The sequence below is a fragment of the Diprion similis genome, chromosome 8 (assembly GCF_021155765.1).
Source record: "Diprion similis isolate iyDipSimi1 chromosome 8, iyDipSimi1.1, whole genome shotgun sequence".
NCBI classification, from domain to species: Eukaryota; Metazoa; Arthropoda; class Insecta; order Hymenoptera; family Diprionidae; genus Diprion; species Diprion similis.
Genome location: NC_060112.1, coordinates 2,838,675 through 2,856,702, shown reverse-complemented (window position 1 = coordinate 2,856,702; position 18,028 = coordinate 2,838,675). Strand labels below are relative to the sequence as shown.

The 18,028-nt window shown below is 36.7% G+C and overlaps 3 protein-coding genes across 7 annotated transcripts in view; 1 reads left to right on the top strand and 2 right to left on the bottom strand.

Annotated features, from left to right (window-relative positions):
• The window catches only part of LOC124408937 (bestrophin-4), a 341,487-nt gene that overhangs the window by 62,050 nt on the left and 261,409 nt on the right, over positions 1-18,028 (bottom strand). The window lies entirely within an intron of this gene.
• LOC124408931 (protein kinase C-binding protein NELL1-like) overlaps positions 1-18,028 on the top strand; it is a 65,280-nt gene that overhangs the window by 26,360 nt on the left and 20,892 nt on the right. The gene's annotated exons all lie outside the window — the stretch shown is intronic.
• On the bottom strand, positions 5,477-6,460 carry LOC124408962 (cuticle protein 19-like). Its single transcript, XM_046886307.1, has 2 exons — positions 6,356-6,460; positions 5,477-5,890 (listed from the first exon to the last, which is right to left on the bottom strand). Exons 1-2 carry the CDS (start codon positions 6,365-6,367, stop codon positions 5,489-5,491), a joined length of 414 nt encoding a protein of 137 aa, XP_046742263.1. The 5' UTR covers positions 6,368-6,460; the 3' UTR covers positions 5,477-5,488.

The following is an 18,028-nucleotide window of genomic DNA, read 5'->3' as shown; positions in this document are numbered from 1 at the left end:
TGGGAAGAAATAATTCAACTTCATCCTTGCTATTGCTGTCCTAATTGCTTTGAGGAAAGGCACGTGTAACGCTGGAACTATACTAGAGTATTGATCAATTCCATCAGTGAAAAGTATTGATTGCTCGTCTATACTCGGCTGGACAACCGTCTTGGACGTTACTTAGGTTAGGCGGATAAATGTATTGACGTCTTTAACCTTAACATCGTTTTTGTCGTATATGGATAGATATCTGTGTATGATTATTGCAGGATGATAATGCCGGTGGGTAGAAATAAACTTTTATGAATTATGAAACGGATAACAGACAGACGTTGAAAAACAAGCTCATCCCAGTAATTTCGTCATTATTATACTAATAGGAAAAGTACGATTGTCAGTCTCGTTGCAAGACATTTAAGATTATGACGAACCAAGCGATTACCATACCATGTTTATAGGCTTCTGAGGCATTCAAACCGTTTTTTACATCACTTCATTCCGCATGCCGTGAAACGTTCTTTTAAACGTCGTTCATCCGTTAACTTAGCTACCTCGGGTAACCAGCATCCCGGTTATCTTTCTTCTTTTTTCATCTTGTGAAAATCACGTCATGGTCGATGTTCGCCCTCTTCTTGATCGCCATTCAGGATCTGATACGAAAATTTCCACCGCAGTAGCTGATAATAAGTAGTAGGAGCATGGCGTATCCTCTCAGTGCGCAGTGATATCGGTCCGTGTATGGTCAGCCAACAACTTGATGCAGCAATAATGCGCTTACATTCAGAGTTACTTCTAGTTCTGTGCGGTTGATCGATTTTGTCCTTCGATTAATCGAGTTTTTGCATTACTCGTTCTTTCGATCGATCGATTAATCGACGATTTCGGTTAATCTTTCCTCCAATTAATCGTTAATCGATGGTTTCGATTCCTTGTTTTTTCGATTAATCGATTAATCGACGGTTTCGATTCATTGTTTTTTCAATTAATCGATTAATCGACGATTTCGGTTAATCTTTCCTCTAATTATTCGGTTGATCGATGGTTTCGATTCATTGTTTTTTCGACTAATCGATTAATCGACGGTTTCGATACATTGTTTTTTCGATTAATCGAAGTTGCCTCACAATAATTCTTCACGTCAATCGGTATGTGAATCGAAACCGTCGATTAATTAACCCGAAAATCGATTAATCAAAATTGTCGATCAATCGATTAATTAGAAAAACGATTAACCGATGAATTGCACAGCACTAGTTCCTTCGACCTGGAACCGAAACTTTTTGGTTAGGATATTTCAGCGGCTGCTGCCGGTAATGACAGAAATATCTGAGATAAGAGTTGAACCATTTCCAGTCCCGCGTTTACCCTGATGGCCTCTCTGCTGCTGGAGTCTGAGATTACTCCGCCGATCATTGATTGAATATTAATGATCCTCTTTCGCCGTCCGTACGTCAATTACCGGGGGAATAGAAGGTGGATCCTTGACTTGGAAGTTCCTTAACAAGACTTGTTAAACTTTTATCAGATGTACAGTCTGGTCGAAAATTTGGCAAGACGAAAAATCTGAGTAACAGAGTCTTAGATCCAGCAAGTGAATTGATGTCTGATCCTCATTTCTATCCAAAAACTATCGATCTCTCTTGGCACGAAAAAGCTGTTGACCGTATCAATTAATAAATTCAAACAAAACCATCGATATAATTTATTGAAATTGGATCTACGACAAAGTTTTTTTCACTGCTAAGGAAGGTAGAACAGATTTAAATGATCTCTAAAAAGTCTCTGATAACTGCAGAGCTTTTTATCAGTTATTTTCCGTTAATCCGTTTACTCGATTAACCTCAATCGTACTTATTCGTTATTTATTCCATTATTATTCTCTCGCCTGGATATTGTTTTCGACATGACTGTATACTCGATAGATCTTTAAATATTCAGGCTGTTCAATGTGCAAGCTAGCTATTCGAGAATTTCGGAGCTTACGGCACGTGCCACGCGATCGTTAGTCGCTAGCTAGCACAAAGTGCCGATAACCAGCTAAGCACCTATCTCTTCTCTCGCAATTCGTAACTCAAAGTTCGATTGGTCGGTCGTATGACACTCTCAGCCTTCACACATACTCTACGATCGGTACTGATAAGTTTCACATAATTTAAACAGATATCGTGAGGATGATTATTAATAATATAACAATACAATCGTCGTTGATTTCGTTGTAAGCAACGGTGTATTTCACATGACGAATGGAATGGGAAAAAGACAATTTTTTTTCACAAATTGGGAAAATTACCGAGAATCATCGTCATCATCATCATAATCATCTCTTGATTGTTGTTGTTATTGTTGTTTGGATAATTCTTATTAATGTTGTTGTCGAAGAGTAGAGGAAACGGCATTTATACCTTCAAGTACGTAGACCCCCCCCCCTCCCTTCCACACCTCCTCCACTTTGGCAAAAAACAAACAAAAAATCGATACTTGGAAAATGACGAGACATTTATGAGCTCTTCGGATATACTTGTTTGAAATTGATACCTACAACCCCCAACGACCCATCCTTGAAAACCCTGAATTAGACTTAAAATCAACATGTTTGAGAAATCCTTGACGGTACAATGTGCAGTGAATTATGAGCTGACAGGATATCAGGTTTCTCAATTTTTAGATGCAAACCCTGAGCACCTACTCCTCGAAAAACTGTTTCCGCCTAGAGAGAACTAGGCTTCAAATTTACGTATACGAAAGAATTTTTATTACTGAAAATTCTGTGAATTATGAACTGACAACGTTTATGTAAGTTTAAATAAATTTAAATAATTTTATAAAAATTTATTAAATTTTGTAGAATCATACTAAACGATTTTATATAATTTCGTAAATTTGGGTAATATTTTATAAAATTATAAACGATCGTATGATTTTATCAGGCTAAATTCGAGATATGATTTCTCATAAATTTATTTAATCGTATAAAAACCGTTTATTCCCCGGAAGTAAGGTGAATATAAAGCATGAAAAACGTCACTGCAACTATATAAATGGTCGAAACTATCATATTTTGTGGAAATCAGACCATAAATCAAGGTCGAGGATCTACACAACGATGCATTCACCACATTTTTCTCTCATGTATCCTCATCACTCGTATACTTATAGGCAATACTTTGTTTGGTAATTTTTTTTAGTCTATTCAGTATTTTCACTCACTGCTGTAATAGGAAATCATGATCGATAAGCTTATGAACTTCTTAAGAATCATGGAAAGTTTTTAACAAAGCATTTTTGGAATAATTCCGATTTTCTGCGTTCAATAATCAATGGCTTATCATTGAGTGAAAAATTTGTAGAAAAATTGAAATTCATTAATTATTTTACATTTACGCGAGGCTCAGAGTTCCTCAATGAGCGGCGCAAAAGAAAAAAAAAAAAAAAAAAAAAACACAAACTATTTTTCAAAATACAGGCTGTGATAGCTAAACTCCCTTGATAACGAGCAATGGATTATCGGACGATCGCTTGCTTTCAAAACGATTATTCTAAATTTTTCTGTGACTCTGCTTTTGACAGTCACGCGTTTAAAATTTTTGTCGATTTACACGAAGATTCAATTCTCAAGGGTATATCATAGTCCTTCTTTATCAACCGAGACGGCTGCGTCTTATATTACATTAGTATTAATTGATGGATGTGGTTCAAATTTTGGCAGTGCATTGCTTCTTCAGAATTTTCGAAAGATATTAAAGTGCAAAAAATTATGCTGAAAAGTTTGTCCTTCTCAACAATGTATTACTACTTTCGTCTATAACGGGCTTAAGGGGCAATAATATTCATATGTGAGGTACTTTTACCATTCTAGAAGTAATAAAGAGTAAAATGAAACATCAGAGACTACGATTTAGAATAATTCACTTCATTTGAGATTGTGATTTACTTTTGGTTGAAAGTATCTCACCGATGGATGCTAAAATGAGAACTATTGTCAACAATTCGCCGGATGTGAATGAATTTTCCTAATTTTGCAATAAAGAAATTTGAACAAGTTCCGTTCACCACTTTATTAATACAAACGAAAGATAGTAATCAGTCAACTCATTGTCAGTGGATGAAATGGACTATCACATGCCTTGGAAGAAACTGCTCGAATAAATAGAGAAGAAATGATCTCAAGGTGGGACAGATCTTTATGAAATTGATATGGAATATGCAACATTTGAAATATTTTTGAGAATGCAAAAAGCAAACGAACAATCAGAAGGCTGGTTTGAAGGTCCTATTAACACCTGAAAAAGTTGCAACTGGATCGTGAATGGTGAGTTACAAAACACGGGGACTGTCTCACATAGAATATTGTTCAGAAACGCGTATTATTATGGTTTTCTAGTAACTATAAAGGAATGAAATTTCTTTTATTCTGGTGATTCAGGCAGTAGCAGCAGAACAATTAATCTCCTGAAAAAAAAAGCACAAAATGAATTAAATATACCTTTATGGTGTAATTCGCAAAAATTCAATTGTAAAAATTCCAGTTATTATTAAATATACTTAGCAATGAAAATCATTCAAACACCATCCAAAAAATACGTCAAGCAAGAACAAATCGTGATATATTAAGAAAATGATTATCACTATCAAATATAATTATTTAAAGCGTAATAACGAAACAAGTTCTAGATTTTTTTTAATACCGAGAACACGATAATAAAAAATCGAAACTGGGATTATCACAAAAGATCACGATGAGAGTGATTTTTTGCACAGTTCTTCTCTTTTCAATAATTTAGAGCCAATCTTTAGGACAAACGCATCCAAATTTTGTCCAACCCCAAACAAGGACCACCCTGATATATACTTTTCTATAAAATTTTTGCAACGTGAAGAAAGATGCTTCGTCAAAGGACATGTGTAAGGAGAGATTCGGTATTTCGCCGTTTACGCAACGAACGAAGGAACGTCACGACATTATATACTAGACATTCGTTTATAGATATAAGAAAGTATTGAACGGGGGTTCCCTGCCCACTAAAGAAGGGTGTGTTCAACGCTGAACGCTCAACTTCCGGTTTCTTCTCGATTCAAGTGTGCACAAGCTATGCCTGGCACACAGGATCAGCCAATTTTCTTCTATATCTCTGAAACTTATTATATTAATCATTAACACTGTTAACAACTTACTTTAGATCGAAAATAGAAAGAACTCAAATTATATTCACACGTGCATATAATAAGAAAAAATTTGGGGGGGTTGAAAAAAATAATACATTCATCTCAGAGAAGGAAAAAAACGATAACAATTTATTGATCAATCATCTATATTGATCTCGATGGTAAAAATTGCACATGCACATGCATAGTACATTGTACAATATAACGATTTATATACAGTAAAAGAGAAAAAAAAACAATCAACAACGCGGTATATTTACATTATAATACGAATAGCCGGAGTTTATTGACGACGATGCGATTCGGCTCATCGTCGTCTTAATTTTCTATCAGGTTCCAATTCCTAGTGGTGATGGTGACCGTGTCCACCTCCGGAGTGGTCGTTGCCATTACTGTTGTGGACCACAGCGTGGAATCCACTCTTGTCGGCGTGGTATTTCACCGTTCTCACGTTGCCACCCGGCTCGTGAAGTGAATATTCACCCGCGACGTTCTTTCCGTCTCGGTGCTCCTTTTGACTGTGGAAATCCTTGGTGTGGTGGTCCTCCACTCCGTATCCGAAGTCGTATTTCGGGTGGGCGACGTAGTCGACGTGGTGGTGACCGTGCTTTCCCTTCCATGATACTTCATGGTGTGGTCCTACCACAGGACCATGGAAATGCTGGTGCGAATGCGCCTTGTGACACGATGCGTCATCCACTGACATAAGTGTTCCTATTATCGCCACCGCCGCTACAAGAATCATCTGCGAATGGAAGGATAAGACAATATGTCTCAAGTTATCGCACAGGAATGGATATTGGATATTTATACTGACTTGAAACGGTTTTAATTTTGATTTAAACCATTTTTCTTTTTTTTCACGTCAAAACTAGAACTCGTGATTTTTAGATCATGAGTTTCATGAACGGGGGCTTGTGGGACTTATAATCAGACCAAAATAGTGCAATGAAACAAAATATATGTTTGTTATAGAACAAAGGAGTGTCAAGTTGAAATTATGACAGTTATAATGATTCGTTAGAATTCATTTACGTTTGAAACAAACTGTTGTTCGTAACAATTCAACAAGGATTGTAGAATTAAAGCGATTTCTTTTCCCGATATGTGGATAAGTTTCAGCGACACTTTTTTCAACCCTTTGTTTGTCGTGTGATGAAAACGAGGCGAAATCATTTGATTAAGAAAGAAACGGTATCAGAATCTTTACCTTGGACGTCATGTTCTCGGGTTCTAAAATATCACCGAATTATCACTAGCGATCAATCGTATGATATTACTGTGTAGCGACTTAATGAATTGTGACGATCATGTCGGATAGGAGCCTACTTTATATAGGTGCGTGTCTGGGGGTCCTGCGGAAAACAAACGGGGTTGAGCAACTTGTCCAATTGTTACGTTACGGTACGTATTTCGGGATAGAAAGAGGTGGAATTGGATATATCGGGTAAATAATTGAGAGTGCGAATGTAACGTCATACCAGCCCGCTTCGTAAGTCGCCGAGTGCAATAGCCCAGTAGCCAGTACCTGGTTGATAAAAAGTTTTATCCACGTGAAACTCTCTTGGGCGTTACAACTGCTCTTGCGGAACGTCAAGCATCGGGCAATAATAATTATAGCTATTACAAGCGGGCTACTGTGTCCCGATTACGAATTATGACCACCTCTCTCTTTCTATACCCCCCCTCTCTCTCTCTCCTCGTCTCTTATTGTCGGTGCCGATTGCGTTTTCAAATCAATCGAGTATCGGTGTTATAATAACAGTGCACTCTATGATGTAACGACGCTGTATTATAAAGATTTACATAAACTGTAGAAACTTTAGTAAAAGGGAGAGAAAGAGAGAATGAGATAGAGAGAAAAATGGGAGAGATTAAAAGCTGCTAACTACAGTGTAATAACGCGATTGTGTTGGATATAATAATTGGTTACATGTGTGTGGATGTTGTTCGTGTATAAAGAAATTGCGTAACTTATTTACTGTTTACTAGAGATTTTTTTTATGGGTTAGAGTTTAGTTAGTCACACTTTATGATATTATAGATATGTATAGTAACACCGATCGCGTGGTCTGATCGTAATCTTTGAATAGTATTATAATTATATCATTTCTTTACTGGTAAACTTGCGTGTTTCTTTTTGTTGGATATTGTGTATTATTATATTGTGTATGAGAAAACTTTCGATCGAGAGTTATTATGCTCTGTATTGTATATAATTTTTTCTCACTTGATATTGTAGATGTATATTATTTAAATATCTATAATACGAATTACTTTGCAACATGTTATACTTACAACGCGCAGGATAAATGGAAAGAAAATAATAAATTAGAAAGAAGATGAGAAGAATATCTAAGCACATGGTACAAAATGATTACAGAGCAATACAAAAAGCTTCCGATGTCGGACAATTGTCTTTCACTGATTCGTAATCTTTCGTATTTCGTTGTTTCTTTTCTAATTTTTCTTATTCCCGCTGTTGAAATTAATCCTCCGCGCGGTCAAAGTATATATCGCTTGCTTTCTGCCTGCGGATAAGAGGTTAGGAAGGCATGGAATGGACTGGAATGGGGATGTGAAAAGGAAGGAGAATAAGGGTGGTGGTGCTTTTGTTGGCTCAACTCGTCGCGGAAAACGGGAACGGAACAGCAGTGGCAGTAGCAGCCTTTGGCACTTTCGGTATTACAAATGTCTCTACATACACGGGTGCGCATATGTACATGAATACGTAGATACGTACCAACAGAGCCATAACAATAAGTTATGTAATGCGAGAAAGAGAGTCGTGGCTGAAGCTCCCAGCATTTTCCCCCAACTGGCTCGAAATTACGAGGCTTAATGGTCGTCCAATTTATGTCCTTGTGTAATTGGTACGTCATGTATATAACTCGAAAATACAAGAAAATTGCACAATACAATACATCTCTGTTTATATGAGATTGAAAGAAAACATTTGTGCGAAAGTAGTTTATTTTCACAATTTCTTCATGAATTTATCCGGTAATGATGGACAGGGGGAATCATGATCGCACCCCAGGAGTCCTCATGCCTGTGGAGTTGAGGAGCGTATTCCTTGGGGGATATTATTATTACTCTTCTCCCTCTGCCTAATGGAATCTCGGTACAAAGTTCCTGCACAATTAGCAACCCCCTAGGGAGTTGACCATAGGGTGCAGAATAAAACAAGAAGTGAGGAGAGGAGAGCATTGCTTCCAGAGATTCAATATCACACCAATTTATTCTCATCCCCGTGTAGTTTATATACCTTGTAATCCACAGTCGGCAGACAATTTCTGATTCATCGCAGAACTTTGCAAGGAATAGTTTCCCCCGACTTCGGTACAGTGACTCACTAAGTTTCATCCAATCCAATCCTATCCTATCCTCTTTGGTTTCATCCACCATTCAACCTCAATGGTTGAAATAGAACACTTTGTTGCCTATGTTGCATTGCAAGTCTACAGTTTTAGTTTTGAAGGTGAATCTCTAGATTATGTTTCTTCTTCTTCTGCTCTTCAAACTTGGCACAAGACTTCTACACGTAAAGTATAACGTATGAATAGAAAAGGACCGAATAGACGACGTAGCTACGTATAATAACGCGCTCCTCGCACCCTTCACGTACGATTTATACCAGAATGGACTGCCGAATGCACAAGGGGTTGGAGTTTGCCTCCGACAAGACGTTGTTGGCCTTTTAGTCAAAGCATGCGTGCGTCATGTGTGTAAACCCATACGTTAAACGAACCACGCGTGATCATCGCCTGTCTCCAACAACCCGTAACAACCACATGGCCATCACGCTGTGCGGGGTCCAAGTGCAATACGATACCAGGCAATCACCTGCCTTTGGCAGCCAGTTATGGATGGTCGATGAGGTTCGCGGTATTTCGTACATACCAAGCCTGCGGACGTTCTACCCTTTCCCCCATTTTCAAGCTGTTATATGTCGGTGACAGAAGAGTTATGAGTTATAACCTTTTTACCAAGTGTCCTGTATTTTGTCCTTGCTTGTGTTTCGAAGGTCCGGTTCACGTTTTTTCATCGACATTGATTCGAGCTTGGAAATCAATCGAGAACCCAAGTGAACTGTGATTTTTCTTACATCTTATTTTCAACTGAACCGGGTGTTGCCAAACTCGCCGTTTTTGACTTCATCGCTTATCGATACCTTCGACACTACTTTGATAATAGAGTCTCGAATGACACAACCAAATGAACAGAACCACAAGTGAACTAAGAACCATCTTCAAAAATATTTACACATCAGCGAATTTGGCGATAGCGTTACTTTCAAGCAACAAACGAGCACCAAATTACTACACTTTTCTGTTATTGTATTCATTCGATTGTGTCAGTTTGATGGACCTAAATGAAAGTTTAAGCTTTTGGACACGTGCTTTCGATGGTATCGACCAGTAATTAGGTGATCTTTTTTTTCTCATCTTTCTTTCAGGTTTTTATTTAATCATTTCATATAGTTTCTGCATGTATACACTGCAAATAATGGTACATGCGGTATTAAAATTGACGAAAATTCACTGCTGTGGAGTAGGTACCGTACCCACCCATACGGAACAATTTTTGTCGTCAATTCGGAAATTCAATATCAGACGGTGATGAATTGACACCAAATTATAGGCTACGTATCCACAAATCCACATCATATGTTTTTACTTTTTCGAAAACAAGATCTGACAAAACGAAGCGTACAACCGTCCTGTAAAATAATAATCAATAACATAGTAAACGCTTATTATCCTTTAGTGTATTGTACCATATACTGCAATGTGTATATATATATATATATATAGTTTTGAGACAGTAAAACGGCACCGGCTTATACAGCCTGTACCATTATCATTTCCTGGATGGATGCTGCGGCGTCTCGGCGCCTTGTAGTCGTCGTTCCCTAAAGACGGCGCCGACATCCCCTGAAGTATATGTATAAAAGTGTATATATATGTATATATAGGAAGTGGCGGAGGTTCGGAGAAGGGTGGAAAACCGTGAGACGGTGCTCGTATTTTCCCTTCCCTTCGCTCTTCTTTCTCATATCCGCGCCGAGAGTTTCTCTTCTTTCTCCTTCTCCTTCTCCTTCTCCTCCTCCTCTTTCTCCTCTCTGACTTATCCGCGATAAGAGTTTGTATACCTATTGGTATACCATATTTAAGTGTGTGTGTGTGTGTGTGTGATGTCGAGTGTAGAGAATAGAACGTAATATCACGCGTGCATGGTGTTTACATTTGTACGTGTACGTTTGCTCGTGTGTTTGTATCTCGGTGTGTTACATCAGCTTGGACCAGTAAAGAATATCAATTTATACGTGGAATAATGCCACCCTTGATAATGCAATCGGCAACGACGACGTTGCTGAATTGCCCCCTGCACCCCTTCCTGGAAAAAACACGCGGCGACAATCTTGCCAAATTTCAATTCACTCTCTATTCGACGACGCTGTCTCTGGTTGCAAGTGTATGTGAATGTTTCTCTCTAACGCACTCCTCCTCCTCCTCCTTCTTCTTCTTCTTCTTCTTCTTCATCTTATATTTCTCATTTTTCAATCTGCTTCACCCTTATGTCAAGGCTTCAGTACCGGAGTAGCCTAACTCTCATTGCCCATAAGGCTCATGTGTTTCTCTCTAACGCATCGAGAAACTGCTCTTCCTTCTTCTGGTCCATCTTCTTCTTTTCCTTCTTCTTCTTCTTCATCTTCTATTTCTCATTTTTCAATCAGCTGCACCCTTATGTAGCCTAACCCACATTGCTCATAAGGCTCGTTTTAAATGGCTTAGGATAGGTAAAATCAGGCTTATGGATAATTTGGGTTAGGCTACTCTGGCACCGAACCCTTTATACAGTTCTTCACCTCGAAGCTCCGTTTTAACGCATCTTTATTCATCTATCATGTATGCTGTTTCTAATAAAACATTACAGACTAAGAATAAAATTAGAATCTCATATTCGTTCTTCTTCGATATCCCTCTTCCGGATAACGCAGGATTAAGTTTTTCAAATAATTTCCTCATATTCATTCATTCATTCCTCTTGTTACTCTGACATTCTGCAACGATCATGAACCTCCGTGCACGTATTTTAATTCTCTTTTTCATCATCATCATCATCATCTTCTTCTTCTTCTTCTTCTTCTTCTTCTTCTTCTTTACACCCTCTCGATGCACTTGTGCAGTCTGCAGTCCAGTTCTGACCCGAGTTCGAAGACCCGCGTCTGAAAAGAGAGAACAAATGTTTATACCGAAGTATTAGTATACATACGTAATATATATGCTATCTATTATATATACTATAGATATGTGTAATATAATAGATATAATATACGATATTATAATTAAGCGCTGCGCACGGACGTTGAGAAGAGGGTGATTCATTTACTTATTCATTTCTCGCCATCATCATCCTCATCCTCATCATTATTATTATTGGCAGTATGATTTCTATACCGCATATCTCGTTTGACTGCCTGAAACGTTTAAATGTGTCCTTGAGTATAATATTTATAATAACACGCCCCGCTGATGCTGATGCCGGGGTTGATGGTACGCGGTTCGACCCTGATTTTGAGGTCAAAATACTTAACCTTTCATCGCTCTTCGGCTCCCGTCGTCGCGTCCAAGAAGATTGCCATAATTTGGATAAAAATCTGCGTGTGTAGCAATTTCATGCTTTCGAAGATGTTTTTCTTCTTCTTATTTTTCTTATTCTTCATCATTTTCATCTTCTTTTTCATCCATTTATTATACAATCACGTCTATCAACAACTACAATCGGACTTTCATGCAGACTCGAGTCACGTGTACTTAGGCTAATTATGCTAATTGTATACTCGGAGAAAAAAAAAATCGTCCTAGTTTTTTGCTTTTCGTTTTGTTGTTTTCATTTTTTCAACTTTTTTCCCGTTGATAAGTTAGAGAAAAAGAAAGAAAAAAAAAAAGAATTCGGGATTTCTCTGTGAGACGAGGCTTGTGAAAGGTAGAAAACCACCTGCAGTCTGAGCCGAAGCTGCACATCATTTTTGTTCTTCCTTTTAAACGCGTTGCTTGTGTGCGTAACTCAGTCTTTTTTTTTCTCTTTTCTTCTCTTCTCTTCTCTTCTCTTCTCTTCTCTTCCTTTCTGTACATAAGATAATGTTCAGCGGCCGAGTAGTTTATCGATGTCAAATAAAGTGTAAAAACGCTCTCCTATTATAAACACCATGCATATAATCTCCTTTGGCCGCATCCATACGCAGCGGAACATGAGACTCCTCAAATCTCTACAATCTTTCCTTATTTCCTTCTTTACTTCTTTACTTCTTCATTTCTCAAATGAACGATGTTGGCTCAGCGCGATAAAACTTTGCTTCCCCTCCTCAGAGAGAAAGAGAGAGAGTGAGAGAGAGAGAGAGAGAGAGAGAGAGAGAGAGAGACGGAGAGAAATCACCTTGTGATAAGAAACTACAACCTTGAGCTTCACTCACGTATTATTGATCATTATTTGCTATCTTGAAGAGAAATTTTTAGTTTTGATTGTACCAATCCTTGCGTTATTTATTTATTTGTTTAATTTTCTTCCAAAGAAAATTAACTCGAAAATGTTTAAACCAAGTGATTTTTTTTTTTTTTTACCGTCTTTCTTTTTTTTTCATCCTAAACGAACATCATCGTTTTTGACGATATACACGACGATGAATGAGAAATGAATAAAAGGAGAAAAAAGAGGCTACGCGAAATCCTCATTTTATGTAGTTCAGAATTTGGTAATTAATTTCTCATTTTCGATTATATATATTTTTTCTCTTCATACTTTTCGGATGGAATCGAAATGAAATTTAGACACTTTTTGGGTGAAATCCGATGTCGTATAATAATGATAATACAACTTGTCGGCTTCAAGAACAACGAAATACAATCTAATCTAAACCAAAGATATGTAAAAAGGAAAAGGAGAAGATAAAAAAAAACCGCAAAAAGTACCAAAAGACAAAGAAAAGAAAATAGAATATCTCCTCTCCTCCTTCTCCTCCTCTTTCTCCTCCTCTTCTTCTTCTACTATACTATACACATATACATATATACAGTATACGTATCATATACTTTTGTGTGTATAAGTTATACACCGTTGTTAGGCGGCCTTGCATCAATATTTGCACAAAATATTAACACTCCCCGTGAAGAATGCTATTTATTTCAACGTAACCTGCAAATATATCCACACTCGGATGTCAACGTGAATTTCAGTGCGTTAGTGTGTGTCAAGTCGCGACCCTCCGACTCTTCAGAAAAAAAAAAAAAACAGAACAAAAAAAAAACAACCAATCATACAGAAATTTACACTTATACTTGAAGTCAAGTATATATAGCGTAGGTTGATATCTGAAAATAGATTTTACAATTATTGTTATAAAAAAAAAATGGCTCGAAATTTCTGTATTATAAAATGAAACAAAAGTATTTAAGATTCTTTTCGTTATTGTTGCTCTTGCACTTTCGCAAAATGTCATATATAGATATAGATATAGATTGTCTTGGTCGTTTGCGCAAATAACCTTATTATTATAGATATATATATATATATATATATATATATACTGCGACACATCATGAAATGTCAACGATTTTATTACGTTTATATGTATAAATAAGAAGCAAAGGTATTTGAGGTGTACTAGGCAGGTATACATATTATAAATAGTATAAACATTACGTGTGAAGATTGAGGAAGTGCAAGAAATGATTTTGAAATTTATACACATTATGTACGTGTAAGAAGATAAGTAATCATCTTACGCATTAGGTAAATCAAGAATTTTCTCTCTTGAATCTCATCTTCAAGTGTTATGATTACAAACAAAGCGAGGAGAAGAAATCCTGTATAAAAAAAAAAAAAGTCGATGACCCGTGTCTGTGAAGCGATAATTAATCGCGCAGTAATCAGAACTCTATACGATACGAATATTATATGTATTTTGAAAAGAAAGAAAGGAAAAATAATTTGAAAAAAAAAAAAAATAAAAATAATATTCGCGAACGTACGCTAAAATTTGCGTAAATGCTGCTGCGCGTGGTTTGTAAGTTTTCAGTTTTTTTTTTCTTCTTTTTTTTTTTTCTTCATCTTTTTCCCCACCTGAAAGCCTGGATAAGAAAGGCGAACAAACTGACCGAGGTTCAGTAAACGGAAACTACTCTTCTCACGGTTATCGAGTGTCAAATAGATACATATATATATATATATATATATTATACGTTATTTCAATGACATGGCATAACTAATTATGTGGGAACGTTGCGTGCAGAGGTTGAAATAGAGAAAGAAATGAAAATTGAATAGAATGAAACGACAAAGAAGGAGAAAAAGAAATAGAAGAATACGAATAAATAGGAAATCTGCAGTGTAATTATATATTTTAATAATGTGGCGCGTGGGTGAGAGTTTGCTTACCTTGAATGTTATATATATATATATATAATACATATGATATAAGTGTATGTATGTATATACCTAAAAAAGCAGATGTCATTACGCTGTAAGTTGGTCTGAGATCGGATTTTTCGTTTACGATGCAGTAGTGTGCAGGGGAAAAGAGAAGAAGAAGAAGAAGAAGAAGAAGAAGGAGGAGAAGAAGAAGAAGAAGGAAAGAACGAACGAAGTTGAACGTAAGAAAAGAGAGAGAAATAAAAAAAAAAAAAAAAAAAAAAATTAACGTTCGAACCTTCAACTCATTGTCAGTGTGCAGAAAAATTTCTGAATCACGTTTCATCGGCGTCGCCAGTCAGTTCGCAGGAATGTGACAGTGAAGAGCTCTGCTGCGGCAAAAAAGTTGTATCATGCTCTCGCTTTTTTCAATGTGTTCGAAATACTAATTACGATCCTATTTGATTACAAACTGTTAACCGATCTATACGTATATATATATATTATATATATATATAACACGTTATTAAAGTGGTTTTTACCGGGTGATGAGGGTGCAAGTAATTCTTATCATTACACTTGCGTTTAGTTTTCTTACCGAGGATCTTGTCGCCGTTATAATGCCGGCGCTCCTCGAAAGGTATCCCATAAAAAAGGGCCTCTCAAAGCTCGAACACGACTACGAACTCAACGATAAAGAACTGCCCAACTTTTTATACCGATTAGGAAGAAACTCCCCCGTCAACGTCAGTGAGTATTGCTTTTGTTTTGTATATATTATTGTTATTATTATCTCTGCGAGATGTGCTTGGATTAGAATAAATTTTTTATCCGGCGATTCATCTATCATCTTACCTGATTAATTAACAAACTCGGTTCAGCGAAAGTTGGCAAAATTTTTCAAAAAGAATTTAATTTCCCCATCCGGTCTGGTTGTTGTAAGAATTTCGTTGGAAAATAATAGAATTTTTTAAAATTTTATACCAGTTGTTGAATTATTTTTACAACGCATGGCGCAGACTTAACGATCGCTTTTTATAAAACCTGTTTTCCGCTGTGTGTTATTCCATGCGATATTATCGTCGTTGTTCATAAGGCTTGTAGCCTAATTTTTTGCAAACTTTTTTCGATCTTCTTATGTGTTATTCGTCGACCAGTCAAGCAACACGTGTCGTATATATATATATATATATATATAATGCAAAAACTATGCAAAAATGATGCGATACCGTGACAAAGTGAAAAGAGCTCTTTAACGTTAATAGCTGATGACCAAACGTTATACTTATAGACAGCTTACAATTAAATACACTTACAACTTCTATACCTATATGTATAAGCCAACGGAACAACTAATATTGAGCTCTGGGGCTGCGATTGCCGCATGTTTTTACATATTGATTATGAGTTACGTAATAAAAGTTTTATTCCGACGGTCGGCGAGAAGAGAAGGAAGGAGGAGGGGAAGGCTATAAACTTTATTACGCGACGTCGCCGTACCAAATTTCTTCCATCTATTCGTTCTATACTTATAGGTATATACGTGCATATTATGATTACACGCATATATTCATAGATCATCGATCATTTTTCTGAACTGGTAAATCATCTGTACACGTTTTATTAATTTTATTACAAGATAGTCGTACATCGAGTATTTGTCAAATTGTTATACGTTCCTAAGCTGCAAAGATCTCTTTGAAATTCATTGAAATGAAAAAAAAAAAAAAAAAAAAAAAGAAAAAACAGAAATTACCGCAGTTATAAACGAAAACGTAGAATGTCGATAGATTTCAGTTCAAATTACTTGAAAATTCTTAAAATCTCTACTTACGATAGTTATATATTTTGAACATTATTTTCCACAAATTCACCGACATGATTAATTTTTCTTACCATTTTGTCACCTTGAAAAATTTCATTTTACAATATCGCACCGATTCTGTATATTTGTAGAAAACAGTCTTTCGAATAAATTGTTGAATAATTTACTCGTACCGAAACATTGATATCTAATTTCTATTTCGTATATATACATGTGTTTGTATTTCTAGTATTTTTTAATAAAGCTCTTCGCGACTACGAATATAATATTTATCAGGTATAAATATCCAATCTACGACTATTTCTTGTGGAAAAATTAATAAAAAAATTTTGTTTTTGGCCAACCACCCTCCTCAAATGGTTAAAAACACGACATCCATGACCGTGGCCGAAACTCCGGACCGATCGGATGTAGCGTAAGAGTTTGCCGAAGAGGCAGGAAGACTCAGAGAATCCCGATTAACCGCGAGACTAACCAGACTCTGGAAGAGGGGCACCGAGACTCGTCGTGCTGTGACACTAGCTGCCTAGCTCCCCGGTTCGATAGTCAGCGTCTCGACGCCCGGCTGTCTGCCACCTAGCCGACGTCGTCTGGCTAGCCCTGTCCGACCGACGACGCCCTATATATAGAACGAGGGAGGCTAATTCACCGACTTACGCGTCTAGAGATACGTTGTAGTTGGCAGAATTTGCTTTCGCCTTCGGCTCACCGGTTACACCCTGTTCACTTTATGCCATTATGCTTATGCTCTCTTGTTTGCATACGTTATCATGTATGTATGTACCTAACAAGAGGCGATTTGCACACACGGATCAAGTCGGAAACTGTATCCAACGATTTTAAAACGATTCGAACCTATTTCAAATTGACTTCAAGGAGTTTTTAATCATTTTTGAGTCGTTTCAAGTTATTTCGATCAAGTCACAAACGGTATGCAATGATTTTAAAACTATTCGAACCTATTTCAAACTGACTTCAAGGTGTTTTGAATCATTTTTGAGTCGTTTCGAGTTATTCCCATCAAGTCACAAACGGTATCCAACGGTTTTAAAACGATTTGAACCTATTTCAAACTGACCGCAAGGAGTTTTAAACCATTTTTGAGTCCTTTCCAGTTATTCCGATCAAGTCACAAACGGTATCCAACGGTTTTAAAACGATTCGAACCTATTTCAAACTGACCGCAAGGAGTTTTAAATCATTTTAAGTATTTTCGGACTCTTTGAAAATTATTACCAACGGATTCGAATGCTGTAGCAAGCTGTTTGAAACTGGTTGCAACTAGTTTCAAAACGATTTCTAAGATGTTTTAAGTGATGACGAACGGTTTCAAAATCACTACTAATGATTTCAAAGGTGGCTTCAAACTAATTTCAAGTAGTTTCATATGATTTTTAAGTTATTTAAAATGGTTTCAAAATTCTTGCAAACATGTTCAGGCTAATTTAAACGAGTTTTAAACAGTTTCGAAATGGTTTCAAGCGGTTTCATGCTGATTCTAAGTGGTTTCATACGAATTCAAGTGATGTCTGATCGATTGTCATCGAATGTGGTTTGCAAATAGAGTATACAAATAAGTAAATGTGCACTAAATAATAATGTAAAATAACAATATGAGAAGAATTGGGGAATAGTGATCTTTAG